Source organism: Paralichthys olivaceus, chromosome 12 (genome assembly GCF_024713975.1).
Source record: "Paralichthys olivaceus isolate ysfri-2021 chromosome 12, ASM2471397v2, whole genome shotgun sequence".
Lineage (NCBI taxonomy): Eukaryota > Metazoa > Chordata > Actinopteri > Pleuronectiformes > Paralichthyidae > Paralichthys > Paralichthys olivaceus.
In genome coordinates, this window is record NC_091104.1 from 5,246,839 (window position 1) to 5,268,551 (window position 21,713).

General features: G+C 41.1%; 1 protein-coding gene across 9 annotated transcripts in view; it reads left to right on the forward strand.

Annotated features, from left to right (window-relative positions):
* slc4a11 (solute carrier family 4 member 11) overlaps positions 1–21,713 on the forward strand; it is an 81,286-nt gene that overhangs the window by 30,675 nt on the left and 28,898 nt on the right. For 6 of the 9 annotated variants that reach the window (XM_069536110.1, XM_069536112.1, XM_069536113.1 and 3 more), the window contains exons 2-5: positions 6,052–6,102; positions 10,413–10,529; positions 18,034–18,077; positions 21,242–21,470. In XM_069536110.1, the coding sequence (XP_069392211.1) occupies positions 6,052–6,102; positions 10,413–10,529; positions 18,034–18,077; positions 21,242–21,470 (441 nt within the window). The remainder of the gene's footprint in view (positions 1–6,051; positions 6,103–10,412; positions 10,530–18,033; positions 18,078–21,241; positions 21,471–21,713) is intronic. The other 3 variants (XM_069536116.1, XM_069536118.1, XM_069536117.1) reach the window with 1 other exon arrangement.

Consider the following 21,713-nt stretch of genomic DNA (forward strand, 5'->3'; position numbering starts at 1 on the left):
TCGAGTGGAAGACAGTAATTGTTTCCAGAAGGACAACGTTTGGAGAACGATGAAACGGTAGCTTGTGCACAGATCTGGATCAGATCTTCCTCAGAATTTGAAACACTGGGGTTGCATCATCTGCACCGACAATGATCAGCATAGATGTTTATTTGGAATGCACCAAAAATAGACACACAAACACACAACTACCTCTGGCTGACCAATCATTAGTCAGGTTTTCGTCCAAATGTATCTCGAATTTAACCTAATTTTGCAAAGAATGAAAACATGGTGGCCTGCAGAGTATGAATATGTTCCAGCCCAAGCCCCGGTGTCCTCAACCCTTGTAGTTTTCACAGTTTATTCGTCGTTTTCTTTTTGTTTCAATTCACAAAAAAAAATGATTGTACTTGTGACGGAACAACACAATAACCCTCATGACTGCTAATGAACCTGTCTCCAAAGGACCATCAGAGCGTGAAGTATATAACGCTCCTTAATCAGCTCTGTCTACCAATTATCTGCATGCGTGTAGCCCGTTCTAGCCGACAAAGGCAGAATTCATTAACTCATCACCAAAACAAATAATGTGGTCACAATGTACAGCTCAGTTAACTTCTGCATTACGATGAAGGGACTCACTGCCAGACACAGAGTTTCATTTTCTACAGTTTCACTTGTGTTAACATTTGAATCTAAAAACAAGCTCTTAATTTGGTCATAAAGTGAAGCCTGGTGTTTTACAGCAGCTGTATTTCCATTGATCTGTTAAAGCCGGTAACATGGATAAGGTACATTCCCCTCAAATCCCTCTAAGTCTCTCTTCTGCGTCTGTCGTTGACAAACAGCTCGCTAAGATGCCTCGCTCCTGATCACGGCTCCCAGAGTAAGATGCAGTTCAGAGCACAGCGATCACAGGAAGCTGGCTTCATGTGCCACAGAAATATATGAGCAAGATACAGGATGAGTACAGGAAATGTAGATTCAAATATTTGGCTTCGTTCACCGGTTTCTGCACATCATCGTGTACTGAAAATCATGTTTGATGTAGTTTTGTCGCACAGTCTCAGACATGATTGTTGCTTATTTAATAAATGTACATTTTGCATCACCTTTGTATATTAGCTTAAATTATATTTTTGTCTTTATTAAAACAGAGATTTCTGTTTTGTGGAAGATACTGTATGTTTAGTGCAGTAGCTGCGGGTGAGCGGACTGTATAACAGCGACGTGATTGACCTGTGTGTCCCAGTCATTAACATGGCAGCTCAGATGAGGGAATTGATTTGAGGAATGTGGATGGAGAGAAAACTACCGCCAGAAATGTATACTTTTCTAACGTTGTAATTCCTAAACTCGACATTTCTTACCATGGTTGCAATTTTTTTTTTTGATTCAACAAATTGCAGCAGTGTAAACCAGACATTTCAATGAAACTAAGAATATGCATTTACTTGTGAGAGGCTCAACACTTTTCTCTCAGCTCTTTTCTCTGTTAGTCGTCAGACTGACGATCTTGAAGGTCACTCCATCCCTCTAATAATTCAATTCATTCAATTTCATCTTAATTAGATTTTTAAAAAGACGTCAAAGGTGTTTTTTCTTCTTAGAACGATACTGTGATGTGGAAAACTCCATCATATAACAAATTACACAGCAGCAACCATAAATCTTAACACAGCACCATTAAGATACATCTTTTTTAATTCAAAGTAATGGTTAATCACTTTCGTGTGCGTATTTGCTCAAGGTCAAAACCACTTTTAATGAATCAGTGTGAAGGTTGAGCCAGAGGACAGTTAGCCTAGCTTAGCACTGAGGGAAAATAACATGAGTTCAAACTTTAACAGTTTGAATCTCATTTTATTCTTACAAATCCAGAGTGTAAATCTAAGAAGAAGTTGTTCTGAGCGAGGTTAGATAACTCACTATTTCTTGGCTGGTGATAGTGGTGAAAGAATGACTCAGAAAATCAATGCCAAGAGATATTCAGATCCCTGACCCCATTAAACCATCCCCTGCTTTTACAGCCTGGTTTATGCACAGATTCAATAAATACGATAGAAAGTGTTCATTAATGTGTTTTTTAGAGGGGTTGAACACAACCCGCCCCCAAGCTCATCTTTGTGCTACGGTAAGCTAACGGCTCAAGGTTGCATCTTCACAGGCTTTTTACTGTACAGACATAATAATCTCAACAATCTTCTCCTCAACAAAAGAAATACGCACTTTAAACTATTCCCTCAGGTTTCTCTGTTGTCCAGGGAAGATGTGGTTGTTGTTTGCAGACGGGACTCAGACCCAGCGCTCTGTCGTAACCGCGACTGGAGCTCTTCAACGTTAGGGATGTTGTCGATCAAGAACAGACGCATTCACGACAAATGATTCTAGTAGAGCGATTACCGCGGGTCACTTTTACAGTAGCAACCAGTATTACCACAGGCCAGGCGAACAGCCCATTCCAATCAGGCATCGTGAGAGTGAAGGAATACCTTGTAGTAAACAATACCTTTTTTTTTTTACTTTACGTATTGCGTATTATTCTTGGTTCATCTTAAGAGGAGAGATTTCTTCATGCCGACATCTCTCCTCAGTTTGTGTTTGTGCAAATGGGTGAATCTTGTTCCTTGTTTTGTGTCCCCCGTCTCTGGACGAGTTAAATCAGGGAAATACCCGCAAGACATGTTGTGGATCTTTGGTTATTTGGATGAATATGCAAACATATTGGCTTAATGCTGAAGAAAAGCCTCACTGAAGCCTGGTAGTGTGACAGCCCCCCCCACCCCCTTATCCTCCCTCATCCTTCCGTTCTTTCAGCGTGAGCCCACAATGTCTCAGTAACCTTCAAAGTATCCCCGCTCCATATATGCCTCGTCTTTGTGTGTCATCCGAACGCCGCGCACATCCATGGGGCCGCGTGACAAACACTCAGAAACGTTGTACTCGAAAGTCTCTGTCTGTGCTTTTTGGAGTAGAACTCCTCACCAGATTAAGTTTAAATCCAAAATGAGATATCCACCATTTTAAACAAATGCCGTATACCGCAGCGTTGCAGAGCGATCGCCTGCCTGGAAGCAAAACTCACTATGGATTATTGCTGAATGTATTAGCACAGTAGAGACCTTTCCTGATGAAAACAGCCTGTATTGCTCATAATCATTGCCTGTTAGCATTTCTTCCACCTAATGAGCATGTTATTTTTCTGATAACACTTCTCACCGCTCTAAAGGGAATTCCTCTTCTCGCCCTCTGGTTAAACTACAGGATCGCCCGGTTTGGTTTTTCACTATGTTTGACAGCTTTGGCCCAATTAGGAGAAAAAGTTTCACTTCCCAAACCTGTATTACACGTTTAAATAGTCTGCTCACTGTTACAGCTCTTCGGTTTCGGTTAACAAATCTCTGTAGGAGTATAAACGCGGGGAAAAAAAGAAAGAGGCCCCTCCGTGTCTTTGAGGTTATTTGCTCTGGAGGGCGTCACTGTGTCACGTTATTTAAATGTTCAGTTCAATCACAGCAACAAGTAGAACAATAAACATGAACACAGCAGTGGTTTTAAACCTTTTGAAGACGTGACCCACCATCAGAATCAGACTGTTCTGAACAGCCTGTTGGTCTTAGCTTCCCTCGACTTAGCTTTCAGACTCTTCGTTGTCCTCTGATATTGCAGCCACGCTCTTCTCTGGCCCTGTTCGGCCATTTCCTGCGAGATGTTTTCAAACACATGACAGGATCCCTCAATTTTACGCTTGAACAGAAGTGTCACCCCAAATACTTCCAACACCTCAGTGTGTCTCCGCTGACAATCTGCATCGCTGCTGTCTTCAGTGTTTGTAGTGACTGAGCGACTCGCACCAGATCGGTATTGTGACGAACGTTTGCTCCAGAGTGATGTCAAGGTCGCGTTCATCTGACCTTTAGCCCAAATTGGAATTGGAGAAGATAACATTCTTGTGCCGTTCACGCTGTCATGAAACAAAGGGTTTGGGAACCTTGAGCCTCGTTGGCGAGTGACTCCACAAAATAAAACTGTTCTTTGTTTTGTTCAAGCACGAACCCGTGCGCACAGACTGTGACTTTCACAAACACATTTATTGACGTCGGTCCTAAAGCAGATTTTATCCCTTGTACAGACAATTTAATTTAAAAATAATTCCCGATCCATAATCTATCATTTATTCTGAATGTATTATATAATTCTCCACAACCATCTGGCGACTCCCAGAAATAATCTCATGATTTGCAGATTGAGAATGACTCAGGCAAATCTGAACATCAGCCACATTCATTTAGTGCTGAAAAGATTGATCATGTAGGTTTTAGACTTTTGGTCAGACAGAGAAATCCAAAGACATCACCTTGGTTTTTTTTTTTTTTTACTTCTACGAGCAGTTTCATTGTTTAGACGACGCTTTGTTTAGGCTAAAGAAACGCAGTCTAAATTAATGTTGGAAAAATACCCACGTTTGTGTTTTTTATTTTTGATATTTGAGGAATCCACAGGAAAATGAAAACCTTGGGGAGTTTTGTTTGACTCTCTCTCTGCAGCAGACTGGTATCTCAGTTTAGCCAAAATGTCCTGTTGTCAATGTTTGCATTCTTCCACAAAACTCAGCCGTCTGAAGCTGAGCTGAAGCACTTCCAATTGTTTTTTTTATAACAATGGCACTGTTAACCATTCATTAGCAATTTAAAGATATCACCTTGAGCTGTGGTCACATTTTCATTTTCTGTATTTTCCAACATTTTGTAGACGATTAGAAAATAATTATCATTTACGCTTAAAAAAAATGATCATGAATATTTCCACTGCCTCCAGTAATATTTATATTTCCTCTGCATCACATCGTTCTCTCATGATTCTCATCCCATCAGGCGCCAAAACTGCGACCTGCATTTATTCCTGCAGTATAACAGCTTTGGATTTTCAGAGGGATTTAAAATGTAAATGTACGTCGGTCTTTTACCATCGTTATATACAGCCGGTGTTAATAACACAGCCCCCCCAAAAAAATAAAACTATCTGAGCATCAGTGGAATTTTAATGAGGATCGCTGTGAATAATTTACATCAACAATAATATCTGTTGTACTCGGATACAACAGAACATTCACAAAAATGGCAAGAAATGTGTGAATTTGAACGAGAACGGTTGTGTACCTTGCGTTATGTTGTCCAGGGTGCAACCCGCCTCTCACCCAATGCCAGGGAAATTTAATGGGTTTTTCGCTGGCCCGTGTCCCACCCTTCCACAACGTTAATTTTTTTGTGTAATCCTGCTACAATACAAACAAACTACCATGAAAAGTCAATCAAGGTTTTCTTAAACTCTCACCCCCACTTAAGACGTGAACTTTGAAAAACGTAAACTTTTATTTCTTAAGTCAGCTGCATTTTTTTTAGGAAATGTTCATTTAGGGGTAAGTTCTGCATCTTTGTGGGTTGATACCCTTGCTGGGCTAGTGTCTACGGCAGAAAGACGTCATCTGTGGACTTGACACAAAATAAACTACGCAGTGTGTGTTCATTGTAATAAACGAACATGTCTCCCAGCGCAACTGTGTGAGTCACTGATGTGTTTGTAATAGTTTCTGTGGCTCAGAGGAATAATCTAATAATCTCAAGCTTCAGATACTCTGAGAATAATGAGATCAATTCACAGTTGGATTTGGTCTTTTCATAGAATTTATTGACAAGAAGTTAAAGAGAAAATCACACACACATTAAAACGCTCGGCGCGGTTCTGCAGTGTTTCATTGTGTCATGACCTGACTCATCATTGTCATGTCTCTTCATGGCCTTTAGGGGGCAGATACTTTCGTGAGTGACTGAATGGATTAACTATTAATTCTGTATCTACAATGTCTACATTTAAATCCATTTAAACTCTCATTTCTATTCATAAGCATCTCTCATACCAATAATTAAACACTTATGATAAAAAAAATGAAGTAATTATAACAAATAATGGGTATTGAGTTTCAAAATGGAAATGGCTCCCTGCAGGGGAGGTGACTGATGTCCATATCCACCTCACTGATGACTCTCTCTGTTTTGCTCTCTCCTGCAGAGGCGCCTCCCTCTGGGATGTCCAAGAATGGATACTTCTTTCAAGAAATGGGTGAGTCTGAGTCACCAGCAGGATAAATGCACTTTTCACCATGAGCCAGTTTTCCCTCAACGTAAAAACATAGCAAGTAATAATAATTGAGTCTATTATTTGCGGACGCAGCGTGAGTAAAACACTGTGATCCACTCGCCCTGACGGGAAACGAGGATCTGTTTTTTTGTCTCGACTGCTGCCAGTAATGTGCGTTACAGTATATCAGTATGTAGTGAGAGATGTGACTTAAAGATTGCGGCTGCAGCATAGAAAACAGAAAAGGCTGCATTTGGATATAAATAATGAACTTTGCTCAGGCTGTTATGATAACAGCGGCTTCATTACCTTCAAGCCAAGGAGAGGCATCCAATTAGTATGTGCAGCACAAGCAGTCAGGACAGAATATGCTTGCATTGGATCTCCCTGACTCCCCAGCCAATTATTCCCCTCCTGTAACACACCAATTCACTCGCAGATTCACAGAAGCCCCCCTGCTGCACCTGAACATAACCGTCTTTATTAGGCAGCCCTCTATCACGATATAAATGCAGCTGCATTACTGGAGGCAAGTAAGCATTATCCACCATTGTCATCTTAGAGGTTCGTTAATGAATCTTAATGGATGCCGGACGTGAATATAACTGTTGTACCGGTTGTACCTGTGTCATCATAGTGTTCTTGTGACCATAGTTGATGTGTCAGAGTCATGGATGTGATTTCAGCTGTCAGGATTAAATCGTGAATAGAGAACAAAGTGGAACAGTAGAGCACATACCTCCACCAAGCTGCACAAAATTTCCTGGATCTGCCCGATGATCAGGATCCACACCAACATTTGATGGGTTCTTCCCTGATCCATACCACATCCTTCCATTAAGACAGACACAAGAAGTGAAAAGCTCCCCCAACTGTGATACTTAAATAATAAATGAAAATACACGTTGTAATAAGAAAATGTCAGATTTATAACTATTTTCATGGTCTCGTGGTCCAGAATGGTTTTACAGATCATTTAGTTTACAAGTTGTGCAGCAGATGATGGGAAGAACACAAATCAGTGCAAACAGACACATGGCTCACAGAGTAAGTGTAAGATACAGAAATAATAACATTCATAATAACCGACTGAGCCACAGAATGAAAGAGGCAAACAGAAAAGTGCCTGGGGGGGGGGGGGGACTCTGCATTCACAAAGCTAAAGAAAGTGAGAAAGAAAATCTGGATATGCATCAAAAATGGAAGTAGTTTCTGACCAATATCAAATCCTTCTAAGTTTTATAGTAATGCCTCCAGTAGGTTTGGTGTAATGTTGCACAGCGTCTTCCTGTTTGATGGAGCAGGGATGCATCATGGGGGTTGCAGGGTTCTCTTTGACTTTGAAGCTTTCTCATCACGTTCGGAGTCGACTTTAAAGCTTGTTTTATGGTTAAATTTGTTGATTTTAATGGAGCGATTCAGGGTGAGAAATGTTTTGCAGAGTTCGCAGATCCTGACGCAGCTCGTCCTGTGATTTGTTTTTAAAGTAAAAAAGAAGTCTAAATGCTGGACACACTCATTAAACATGAAGAGGTAACTCAGCTGTTTTCCTTGAAACGTAATGTCTCGCTTTATGAATGTGTTTTTTATTTTATTTATTAAATTAAAATACTGTGGGAAAACCTGTAATTTAGCTGTCATCTATTTCAAACCTGAAAAGGTCCACACACAGTACAAGACGACCCCTGTGTGCTACCAGAGAAGGTTTGATTACTCATGAAAGTGCACTGAAGACTCACAGCTTTGAATCTCCTCTGAAATTCATGCTGAAAACAAATATTGCAAACAGGTTTCTGCTTGTATTTTTTTTCTTTTGTGCTGCTGTATAATTTCCCTTAAGCCGCCGTTGATGTCGTGCGACCGCTTGCTGTTTCCGACAACAGACAAATGCACAGAGGAGCAGGAAATCCTCACGAGTGAGAAGCTGGAAATCATAGTGCTGCTTCCCAAACACTGAACCCAGGAGTCCCTCTGATGAACAGTTAAACATAAAACAACCGTGATACATTCTGTAAACTGTTTATCTCTACTTGACCAGCTCAGCAAGCTAGCTACTATGCTAATGTAGAGCATATGAAGATGGACGACATGACGGCTTCCAAAAGTGAAGCCTAAGGGTCTCAATTTAGCAAAAAGCTCCATTCCATGTATTCTATTACTCCACAACATTGTCTGAATATTAAACCATTATTCAATCTATTAAGTCTTTGGCTTGTTGCAGCCCGCGATGAATTTAAATCAGTAAACGAAGGTGAATGTGGAACTTGGATTAATTGTCAGAGCACAAAGAACCGGAAACATCCTTCATGATGAAACCGTGCACCTGTAGTGTTTCTGTACGTCACATCTCAGAGGCTGCTGCAGAACACGTGCACCATTTAAAGGAGGCACATCCATCATTCAGTGCTTTCATATCAAACAACCTCATCCCTCGGCCCTTGTCCCTTCTAGATGTTGCCTTCTTGTTTTTGACCCGTCAGTGTTACAGAGCAGCAGCTCGGCTTCATGCTCAACTCGTCTGAATAATGATGCTGCTGGAAAAAATACAATAATCCTAATTCTTAATGGTAAACTGGATATTTGCAGTTTGATTTAAAATCCATACGAGGTAGTTGTTACTTGATAACTGAAAAAAATTATACAATAAAATAACTGCAGACCAAAAATAAGTAATAAAAATCTAAAAACTTTTTTCGAAATTGATACCATTGTGGGTGCGTTGGAGAAAAAAACGGTTGATTTGTTTCTCCTGCTCGGCAGCCGCTGCTCGCTCTCTCCCAAGGTGATTTGAAAGTCAGAGCCCAGCCGGTGAGTCGCAGGCGCAGAGGGACGGAGGCAAAGTGACGACACAGAAAGGTTCAAATAATGTCAAGTGCTGAGGGATGATCCTGACGCAAGACAAACTGAATGAACTGAAATTGGGGCCTCCTCGTGGATAAGGTCAGCAGATAAAGAGCACGAGTATGAGATATTGTCCTGGTCGCATCAAGCCGATCGCTGGATGATATTTGGGAGCCCACTAGTGACTGCAGGATTGGATTTAAGGTGCTGCTGTGTCAGGAGGAGAGACTGGGATGAGTCATACAAACAGGCTCCAGGCTGAGTCCTGTGATGCTTTCTTCCAAACACAATCGTGACGGTTACGCACCAAAGAAAAACACCTGATAAAACCTACGTCTAGCTCCGATTCATGAAAAACGTCATATGAAACCATTATGCTGTTTTTTTTTTTTTCAGGATTATACATATTTAAACATTATTAATGAAGTCTCCTTAGGATGAATCAGGGAGAATATGTATTGCAGGACATCTCTTAGTGTTGCTTTCAGTGATATGGACTTTTTTTAATTATGCATAAAATTGAACAACACGCATCCATCAATTAACAATGCCACAGTAAAATACATGGTTGTTAAAGTCCCAAAAAATAACTCACAATAAAAACAAGGAAAGGACCAACACTCACTAACAGACCTATGTTACAGACCATTCATTCTATCCTATTATCCATCCTGTCTATTCTATCATCAACAAAATAACTAAATCCAGATCACCAACACATTTACATCTCAGGAAACAAACCTGGATCTGATTCTGCAGAATTTCACAAATGGCAAGTATTTTAATAATCAATTAATCATGCAGGCCATTTAAAAAGAATGATTTTGTACATTCGGTCGGACAAACAAGATGTTCATTTCTGCTGTTTAAGGATAATAAACAATAACGACAATAAGTGTTGCCTTTAAACACAAAAACATAATTCAGCCTGTGAAAGACTTTTAAAGATCTTTGGCAGACTGCACGGTTTCATCGTTAACAAAGGTTTTTGTGACGTGACGTGAAAATGAGCAGCTTGAGCTGACAATAAGCTTCTGTTTAACAGGTGACACTAAACTCAATATTTTCTAACAATTCTCCAGGTTTTCTTGTTTTGTTTTTGCTTTAAGCACCAGATTAGTGTGTCAGGATGGTTCACTGACTGTCGACTAAGCTGTTGTGGAAAAGCAAAATGTCTTGTAATAAAATCTCGTCACTGTCTGAACATTTTGTTGAGCACTATTCTGACTGTATTTTAGTTTTGGGGGTCCTGTAATTGTAGTTTCTGCTCATGAAGTTTGTACATATTAATAATATGAATTTCATGTGTTCCGATGGAGCAATTATATTCGTGGACCTCAAATTTCCACCTGTTATTTTGACTTTGGTATTTAAATCAGCTACTTTAACTGAGGATAATGATTTTAAAGCCAGCGAGGTTCAGGAGTGACCCTGTGCTGTTGTGTCCCCAGAGCAGCGGGAGGCGGAGCAGGAGGAGGGCAGCGAGGGCCGAGAGGAGGGACAGGACTCGCCAATCGCCTGCGGAGATGACATCCACCTCTATGACAACCAGATCAGCCCTGGACCAGGTCAGTACACGAAGAAAGAGTGAAATAGGCTGAGAAGGGAATAGAGGGAGTCAGAGAAGGCCAACAATGAAAAGAGAAAGGAGAGGGATTTGTTTGCAAGAAAGAGAAATTAGGACAGGTCAGGACATCTTGTGCAAATGTTCTACTCTTTAAAAAAGTTAAGTTAATGGTCAGGTTTGCTGTGACCTCTCAAAGCACATGTTTGCCTTGTGAGCTCAACATCTCACGGACACCTCAGAAGAATCCTCTCCAGTATTTGTACAAATGTTCATTTGGACTCACGGATGAACAGATCAAGGTCGAAAGTCACTGTCACCTCATAAAACATGTTTTCGGTCGTGTGGACGCAACATCTCAGACACTCGAGGGAAAACATTCACTCGGACTCAGGGATGAGTCACAGGTAAAGGTCGCTGTGACCTTGTGTTATCTTTAGGACGCCTTGAGAGGATTCTTTCAAACTTGGCACAAATGTTAAGTTGGACTCACAGATGACCTGGTGGAAGTTGGGTGGTCATAGGTCAAAGGTCTATAGGAACACGACATCTCAAGTCTGACTTAAGGGAACTGATTCAAGATTTGACCAGTTGTCACTTTGACTCAGAGATGAACTGATTCGATTACAGTGGTCAAACGTCACAGTGACCTTGTATGAGTCTGGAAAAAAACATATGTTCAGACTGAAAGCTGGACTGGACTTAAGTTTTGATTTTGCAGCAGATTTGATTAAATTTCATTTTAGTCCAGAATTGATCAATTTAGATTTAATTCAGTTTGATTTGATTCGATTCTTAATGATTCGGTGACATCAGACAAATCCACTGTCGCTCAAAGCGTTCTCAGAATTTATCCTGAGAACTTAAATCTCTGCTACAATTACCAAGTGAGCAACTCGGTCATTTCCTGGAATATAAAATAGTGCAACATGCACATTAACAGCTGTGAGCCAAGGTTTTATTTTCCTTGAGACATCTTACATGTTCAAAAACAGTCTAACAGAATAAGAAGAAGCTGCACCACTTACAAAGGCATCATCGTTATCCGCATTTAAAAAAATAAATGCTTTCTCATACAGCCGAGCACGAGGGTGTCAGAAGTGGATGCCTCAACAAAGTTCAGACATTCGCGTTAATGATCGCTTTGAACCCAGACAGGACAGAAACAGAAAGTCTGCTCGCTAATTTATCTGCTCTGTTTGTGTTGACAAGACATCAGGCTGATATCTGCAGACAGCTGCTTATCTACTGTTAGCTCCCCAACAAGGACAGGATCCACACACTGTTCATTCCACTTCCGCGGCTTCATTTCTCACAGCCAGAGATAATTAACACAAACCAAAGAGCTCAGATCAGTTTGCGGAATCATTTTTTCAGTGTTTATCGCTTTCATGGATGCGATTTTCTCCATTCGCTACGAAATTCAGCTGACCGTCCTGAGTCACAGCCGTCTGGTAAACTGCAGCAGATACACGCAGACTGTAATCATTTACATTTCATCATCAAAAGCTCTTGAATCTCATCGTCCTTCCTCGTTTATGGCTCCTCCTCTTCACCCCGAAGGTATTTGTGGTACAAGAGGACTGGCAAAACAAGTTCCAGAAAATGTGCGAAGCAAATGACTCAGGCGTTTGCGCTCTCACATGCAGCCCCACTGGATAATTTCAGGAAAAAAAGTGCTTGTCTGAAAGCAGCTTTAGCTCACCATGACCCCTCGATTCACCGTTAAATGTCTGAGGCTCATGGGAAATATTGTTCCTTGAAGATGCAGTATATAAAGAGATATTAGTTAAACAACAAAATGTATCTGCTCTCCCACTCAGGTGTTAGGAAATGCTTCTTTCCAAGGCTGCAGTTTTTGTTATGTGGATTTTGAATGAGGTTTTCTTACTTCACCTGAAAATCCAGTTTCTCCACACAGAGATAACCAGGTTCATTCTTCCTCCTTCAGCTGATTAATTAAAATTGTTGATACATGCAGAATATAAACGTCCTTCTGCAACCTTTAACTTTACCTCATTACAAATGGGAATACGTGTCACAATCAGTTTGTGGAGATATCTTTCTGAATATGCCTGTTCCTCTGTTCACCTCTGCTCTGTGATCGATATATCCCCAATTCACTTATTTTGTTCCTTGCACTTTTCTGCAAAGTGCTTCTTTTTGGAAATATCATAACACGAGGCTTCTTCAAAGGGAGCATGTGTGTGTGTGTGCAGTCATGCCAGATTTCCACGGCTTCGGTCACGAGGAAAACGAAAGGGGAACAAAAAATCCTCACACAACTTCAAACTAATTTCAGTGGAGGTCTGCGGCACTCTGGAGTCCAGACCGGAGCCCGATGGCAGGTGTTGAATTGACAGACAGCTTGTCGGCTGCAGCTGCAGATGATTTTGACCCCATCACCAGAAACCCGCGGGTCAACAGGTTACCATTGCCATGGCAACAGTCACAGGTGCACCATGGGGAGAGAAGCAAAGAGAGAGAGAGAGAGAGAGAGATTGAGTTTGAATGTGACAGGTGAGCATGTCACTCGGGCTGATTCTCCATACATAGTAACACTTAAGGCGTCTGACAAGAGCAGGAACAAGTCAGAGGAAGAAAACAAACGCAGAAACTCCTCTTCCAGTGAAAGGTGTCACATCAGAACTGTCAGAGCGTGATGCGATAAGAGAATGATCTCTTAAGGACCTTATTTAAATTATTCATCATATAGATAATAACATCAAATGATTTGAATGGCACCTTTTTACATTAGGCCTGTTATTTTAATTTAAGTGGTTCTATCAGTATCTTTATTCTTAAGTCATGGTCTAACATCAGTAGACACAATAAACATTAAAATTCCCTTTAAGTTTTGAAATGAAACCTGTTTGAATCAGTTTAACAGTTTAATCTGTCATCTCACAAACTTCAGGGAAATCTGTTAATAACAATTAAACATAATTCTGTTATTTTCATCATGTAGTAGCCACTAAAGATAGTTTTGTATTATTAAAAATGTGTGTTTTAAGAATATCCAATCAATGTGATCGGTGGAATCACAAACCTCATGACTTTAGAATCAGGGGTGGGTGGTATGGATGACAACTGGGAATTTATAATTTTACATAATCCTAATACATCAAACAATATTAAAAGCAATAGCATACTATTGAGAATGTGGTAAAATGTTTATATATTTATATATATCTAATGGCATCTGAGTATTTGTCACATATTTCAGTCCCTCCACACAGATATAATATGTTGAATTGTCTCTGCTGTCATCAGACAAAGTTCCACCCGCAGGTGCAGAATGTTTGTCGTGCCCAGCAGCGTCTAGATTTTCTGATCTTTATTCATCAACAGCTCAGCTGAATGTTGTTTTTATTCCAGTCTTCCCCCTGTAAACCTTGGTTTTCACGTACATTTGACGCCAGCATCATTAGCTCTCCGCCTGTGTCTGCTTTTAATTCACGTCACAAATTATCATGTTGTTTTGTTATTCCACATCAGCAGGCTGCTGTGGAATACGTCCGCCATTTCAAATCAATGTAAGACTCTGAACAGGACTTTTAATCACATCCTGTCGGCCTAAATCAGCAGCGGTTTGGAAAAGCAAAGACCTTCGTGATTACATGAGACTCAGAGACAGCAGCTTCTATCGTAATGTAATTTCAATAACATCTGTCAGTTATAATTAATTAATTTCCTCCTCCTTTATTTAACAGTGACCTCTTCCATGAGAAAATACAGTCCTGGCTGTGGATGCTTTAATAATTCTGGTTTCTGGAATAGAATTGGCTGTTGACCTTTATGATGTTGTGCCTGTTGGATATTTAGCTGCACCATACTAACGATATGTCTTTTAATGGCTTCCAGTGCCTGAGTTATTTAAACAGCATTATTGATTCCATGTCCCAAATACGACTTCCGGCTCCAGCTTTTATTTTTTATTTCAACCAGAACGTCCTCATCGCCCAGAGGAAGATGAGATTTAAAGATTTAAAACACCGAATCATTCTTTCTCCTGTTTTTACAGATTAAAAAAAAAAACATACTCTGTTTCATCATGTTCCTGTTGAGTCAACAGCAACAACAACAAAAACCAACATCTCTTTATGTTTCAACAGAATCTGAACATACAACCTTCATGAAGCTGTGAAGTCTCGCAGGACTGTTTCATTAGACTGCATTAGTTCAAGCAATGTATTATATTTAAAGGCAGATAATATATTTAAAGTGAAGTGTCTCAATCACCCCCTGGTGGCTGGCTGCAGTATCGGTCATAAACCCTGTCTCATCCATTTAGCGGATGGGACATGGACCAAACAAAACACATTGAATAAAGGTTTCTGTCATGTTCTCATACACTGACATGGACAGCCGTATTCAGACTATCGACCTCATTCTGAATAAAACATTATTTTGACCATGATGTTCCCCTGAGGATTTTCCCCGTTTATAAAGGGCCTAGGAAGTGGTAGGAAGTAAAGATGTGTCTGAGAGTCTAAGGTTTTAGCTAGGTGTTCCTAATAAACTGACACACAGTGTGCACGGATGCTGTGGGTTCAGTTCCTGCAGGAATCACAGCATCCTGGTGTAGAAGTCAGTGACGATGAGAAATTGAAGAGTTGAGTGAAAAAGTTGTGAGCTGGTAATTCGAGGATTGTTTGTTCGTCGTCGTCTGTTTCTGTATCATTTTGACACGATCTCATCCATTTTTCTCTCTTCAGAGAACTTTGTCAGGAAGCTGTCAAATGCTCCCCATAAATAGAATTGATTTCATGATTATATTTCCATCAGCACTGGACCCACTCTCACTCTGGTTGAATCAATTTGGCTGAATACTGAAGTGGAGGAGTCAAGAGGAAGGACAGCCGTCTGTCACACAGGGAAACTTGAGGATTTAGGCCAAGGTCATGACTTGACCTTGACAACCCTGAGTTTAGGGCTTGCTTTATAAACTCACACAGCAAAGAAAGCACTGACCAATGTTTTTCATTATCCGTGGTGAGATTTCACTTTTCAAGGATTAAAAAGTCAAAGAAACAGACACGTCAGGGCATATTTCTTTGTTTCCTAACCCATCAGGCAGACGGTGTTCGGGTAAGCGGTTCAATTCTTCTTCACTTCATTGGTATGATAGCAAAAAAAAAAAGTACTTTCATACAAAAAAACTTTCTTGGGTTTATTCAACTTTTGAAATTTTCACATTTTTGCCTGCACTCATTTTTGCCGAGGTCAAGGTTTTTTTCATCAGGGCATTTTAAAGTATTTTTCCATTTTGGGAAAAATGTTGCAGTCAGTTTAAATAATTCTGTGCTGTTTACGGTTCGGACCCCATAGGTTTGCCATAGGGGCTTTTAAACCTCACTGATAGGTTTCAGTCAATATGTTAATTTTACACTGAATTAGATGAGACAAATACAGACGTCACACCAAAGACAGGGTTTGGGAGATGGCTAAAATCTGGTCGGCTATTCTGAAGATGAAAAAACACCAACCTGTGGTATTTTTTATGCCACAGGTTCATGGTTCTTTTCTTCTTTCCACACCACCTAACCAATTATTTTTGATTTCAAACACGTATTTGAAATGCAAACACGCTGTGCAGCCTCCGGTCCAAGGGCACTCGAGCCTGTTCGCGTGCAGGATCTCTCCCATCACATAGTAATTCAGCCGTCCACAGTCGCCACCCTGGAACTCCTAATGAGTAAAATAATACAACACTCCACTCTGGCATTATATAGCACTTGTGTCTGGCTGAATATAATCAACAGTTAAAGTAGCACATCGATCAGATAAGGAACCAAGAGTGGAAACAAGCCCGCGTCACACTCTGACACCTCCTCTGCCTAATCCAAAAGCCTGAAATTCCCCCTGGATTATTTTAAATCAGCGTGTATGGAGACATACAGAGGCCATTAGAAAGAGGTGATCGTTGGGGACAAGGTAATCTTATATGAATATATGAATATCTCCTTACGGCTGCAGCCTGGCAGCTATTAGAGCCGCAGCTCCCTCTCCCCTGTGGGAGCGGATCAGCCCAGCCGTGTGCTTTTTGATTGTGCGGCTTTGATGATCCAAATCCAGTGCACACGACACGTGCCCCCTGCCATAGTCTTCATCACAGCGAGGCAGGGGTTGGGACTCTCCTCCTCTCTCCACCGCCTGCAGGGTTTTATGATGGCAAGGTGTTTGGTGTAGCGATCAAAGCCCCCTCTCCCCCCCCCCCCCTTTTTAATGCAGACTCACACATGTTCACTTGTGGCTGGATTATTGATATTACGATATCCCGGCGCTTTCCTCGGGCTCGCTGTATTGTTAAAGTGGGGGTTTTCTTGCTTTTTCTGTAGCTGGAGGGTGGAGTTAAGCACCGATTGATTTCCAGACGGAGCCGACACAGTGCATCACGCGGATCAGAGGAGGAAAGCCCTTGGTAACCTAATAACGTCCTCCCCACAGTAAACTGCGATAACGGCGTTATGTAATGGTGGTGGCGGATTGTTTCATGAGAGTCAGCAGGGTACTGACAGCCTGGTATATGGGGCTGAAGTGTGTTGAGAACCTTATTCCCGAGGTTTGTCCCCATATTGTTTCCTAACATAAAAGGCTTTTCCCTTATTCGCCTTCTTTTCATGGAAAATCCACACCTTTGTACTTTATCTTCGGCGTTCGCCTCAGCTCCACAGACGTGTGTATTAACGCCTTATCAGCGGAGAACTTCCAATCCCTGTTCAACGAGAGCATTTAGAGACTTGCCTCTTGACATTTTCATCACTATTAGAAAAAGGGTCTCCGGCTTCTTTTTCTTTACAGGCTGAGCTGTTGTTACTTGTGATCCTTGTGTCAGAATTCTCACCAGCGGTGACGAATGTTCTGTCGCTGAGAAAATGCTTTTAAATGCAAATGCAGAACATTATAATTACAATGCTAGCACAGATTAGCATAAAGCATTAAGCATTTTGCCTCGTAATAATTTAATTTTACAGAATAAACGATGGTGTATTGTTTTAAGACTGAAGTAACGTGGAGAACCGGTGGCCCAGGGGCACTGTCGATACGCAACATCACTGGGTTGTGTCATTTTCCATCAGTCGCTCCCTCGTTTCCTGTCACCTCTCCACTGTTGACTCTGTATTACAAAGGTTTTAAATACACAACTGTAAAATTGTTTATGTTAAAGTCATTTTTATGAATGGTTCCCAGACTAATAATCAGGTATCATGTTGTGGATCGTAATTACACAAATAGTTTTAACTCTTAAATTCAAGTTTTATGTGTAGGTCTTGGTTTTTTTTCTCCTTGTTACAGAACCACAAACAGTTCAAGAAATAGAGTTGTCTCAAAAACAAGATTCACCATCAATGCACAATAGAATATGGGGTCGAATCTAACCCCCCACAGTTTGTTTTGAAAATAAAAAACTGGAGTTTTGCAACAGCAATATAGACAATTACTGTGACATTACAGTACAAACACTCTGAAAGTCTAATTGTGCCTCTTGTTGTGTTTTTCCTCAGACACTGATGACTCTGGTTGTGTGTTACTGAACACCTCAAGAAAGGTAAGTGTCAATATTCACAATCCATTTAATTTAATTCATAATTATCAAGTGTTTAAGGGACCTGATAACGAGCACAGAAACTCTCTTAAGATGAATCCAGATCCTAATTGCTCTTTAAAGGATTTCTGAACCAGTGCCGTGATTTACATCATACACCTGAAGTCTGGCAGAAGCAGCCCGTTAAAACAACTGCAATGCACCAAATGTGGAAATGTGGGGAAAAAACAAACAAATGTTGTGTAAAACCTCGACTGTGTTCGAAGCAGTGAGAGGAAACAACTCCACTGGTGTCCAAATGGAGCGTCGGCACTGATCAGCATCAGACTCAACTTCCAAAAACTGAACAAGAAGCTTACTTTCAGATCAGAGAAGAAAGCGTTGAGACCCCTGCGCTTATCCTGCGTTCTCCCATGATAACCCCTTTGAACTCGATGCAGGAGAAATAGTCAGCTAGTGCCGACATTGGTATTTTTGCTTTATCTGATGTCATCACATGCTTCATATCTCTAAACTCTGTACAACAAAATATTTCTTCACACTCCATGCGGTGATTTAAATTGCTATAATAGTTTATGAGACATGAACATTTTTCTCTACTATTCTCCCGCCAGAGAGTGACCTTGTATTAATTGGAGGGGGGCGGGGCATGTACGTAGACTGAAACTGCGCTGATTGGCCGAGTGTGGTCGTTCTAGTTTTCAGGCGCAAGCAGCGATTGAAAGACCAGAGGAGATATTTCAGGCAAAGCTTCATCACAACGAGGGTTTTTCCTAATCAAGAATTTTTTTTTTTTACTCCTGACTCATTTAATATTGAGAGTCATTCAATACAGTGCACTGATGTTTGTAAAATCAATCCAATTTCTGTAAGATATGCCTGACAGCTGAATGGCTCTGCTGTCGCTGTATATATCCTCTGTGAAGCTGCTGTCTGCAGTGTTTATGTTTTCATGCCGCTCTGCTGGCAGCTGGCTCATATTTTTGGTTTTAGTGTGTTAGCAGTGGTACTGGCTCATCCCCACTGCAGCAGGTTGGAGCGAGAAATCTCTATATGACGGTGCGTTGTAAATCTGACAATTTTAAAATGTGCCTGGAAAAATTTGGAAATCCCAGTCACATCATTATTGTCCGCTGATGCCAATTTTAGCATTTTAGGATATAAAGAGTTGCTCTCGGGCTCTGGAGCCACGTGTCTCTATAAACCATCTGCCTGTTTGATGGTCCTGTAGATTTTGATGGCCACCCTGAGGTACGATGTGTTTACCACGTCTGCAGCGCTGCGTCATTCTTTTTCCATCTTAATCTACTTTATGAATGAACACACCACATCACAGCCAGAGGGTCCTGGCGTGGAGAGACCCGATTTCCACACCAAAAAAAAAACAAAACATGAAGAGCAGCTAATTGTTTCATGTTCAGGCAGAGAGGAGGGACAACTTTTATTTTCAGGCCCTGAAAAAATGTTAAACAGCATATGGAGTGCAGTGGATTGAATTCTTATCTAAAAATCTAAATGTTTTATTTCACTGTCGGCAAATTTTGTGAGTCCCTCAGGAGCTTTTGGTCCAGATTGAAGAAGCGACTTCTCCGTGAGTCATAGAATGCCATCATAAGAACGGAGGAGTAGACTGTACTAGCTATCAGACTCTGAAGACATCCTTCAAATCAGCGAGTTGAGTAATTGATGAAACCATAATCCCTCTGACAGAGGTAATAATATTACTGTCATCAACCGTTTTGCAGGGTTACTCCTTATAAACCCTGAATATTCTGCACAAACGAGCCACTTCCTGCTCTACGGACAAATGGATTTCTCTCAACCTCTACAGTTCAAGGAGTTTGCAGCAGCACCCAGAGGGCGATGATTTAAAACTGGTGACCGAGGCTGTCAAGGGTTTGACTTCTTCTGTATAAGCCTGTCAGAGATTTCAGTTGTGCAGTGTGTGCCGTGTTCCTGTCAACAGCTTGCCCGGTTCCTCTCGCTAATCTCCCTGTTCTGTATCTCAGTTCTGTTTGTTTGCTCTCTCCTTCTGTTTTTTTAAATTAGTTTTTATCAGTTTCACATGCTTCTCCGCCAAGAGTTTTGTCGTGGATCTGTTTTCTTTGCAGTGCTCTATATTTAGATTTAATTTGGAAATGAGTATGTTTCTGCTGCAACAGCTGCGTACTTTGCATTTTCCCTTTTTTGGAACCAACGAAATCTTCTTAGAACTGAACATCGTCCCAGAACTCCGGCCTTCACACGACCACACTTCTCACAATCGACTGGATATGAACGAAGCTAAATGAGCTCAGTTTATAATAAAACCTTTAAATATTCGACTTGAGGTAAAACAGACTCTCAGACTGAAGGATTGACAGCTTCATACAAACAAAACAAAATCAAATTTATTTGTAGACCCTCTATACACAAATAGCTCCAAAGACTCCAGACCTTCTCCCTGGTGTTTTATTTTGAAAAGAACAGCAGGGAATCCACTCGTCTTTAGAATTTCTGTCAGTCACACAATCAATTAAATCGAGGGCTGGTGGGAGTCTGGGGCTCCTGATCGAGCTGGATTCATGTCTCTGTCCATTCTATTAGTCTGTGTTTCTGGTGATTCTCAGGCACCAGTGGTCCGAATTTGATTAACTCTGAAGGGATAAAGCAAGTTTTCCATCTTTAACCCTTTAATGAGTTGATTTAGAGGAGGTGAGGAAGGATAGTTAAAGGTTAAAGCTTTAATACAATCTGTGAGGGGTCGACATAAAAGTTTGTTTCCTCTCTGTGAGATTAAGTTGCACTCAGCCTGAAATGTTTTGTGTGCATTGGAGATTTTAGCAGCCTGGTTCCAGAACTCTGATCTCGTAATTTGTGCAACAAGTCTGATTACAACATCTGGTTGGATATTGAAATTTCTTCATAGGTTGTCAGCGACAAAGAAGAAGTAATGTGTCTTTAAAGACTCTAAACATGACAATTATGACAATATAATTACAAATACTACACTTTGGAAACCTTAGATTTACCGACAAACATTTAAAATCAGGATTATTAGGATCTCCACAGAACCTAAGGTAGAAGCATTTTGATGACGTGTTTCAGTCTTTAAGATTCCTCTGATCGGCACTGATGACTGAAGTAGATCTCGTTCAGCCTTTAAAAGGATTCAATCTTCTTCGCAGTATGTGAAGCTGATGAACTTCGAGGAGGAGATTCGGGCACACCGGGACCTGGACGGCTTTTTGGCGAGGGCCAGCATCCTGCTGGACGAGACAGCTGCCTCCCTGGACGACGTTCTGAAGCGAATGTTGCACCACGTGGGTCAGGACAGCCACACGTCCGAGCCCAGCTGCAACTTCGAGGAGGTGATGAGCATGCTTTTCACAGATGCAGGCGCTCAGGAGGTCAACGGTAAGCAGACAGCCCGTCGATGTGCTTTTCTCAACCAGCGTGAGAGACATGTGTGAAAAATACAGCACAGAACATGTAGCATCTGTGCCTGCCCGCAATCAGACCAATCCCCTTAACACCTGACACCCGACCTCAAAACATTTGACGTCTGCACATGTCAGCACCTATCTGAAAAACAGCCTCTGCCTTTCTCAGCTAGACGTGAGAATCGAGCGGCTTTTATGAATAAGAAAATTCTAAGAG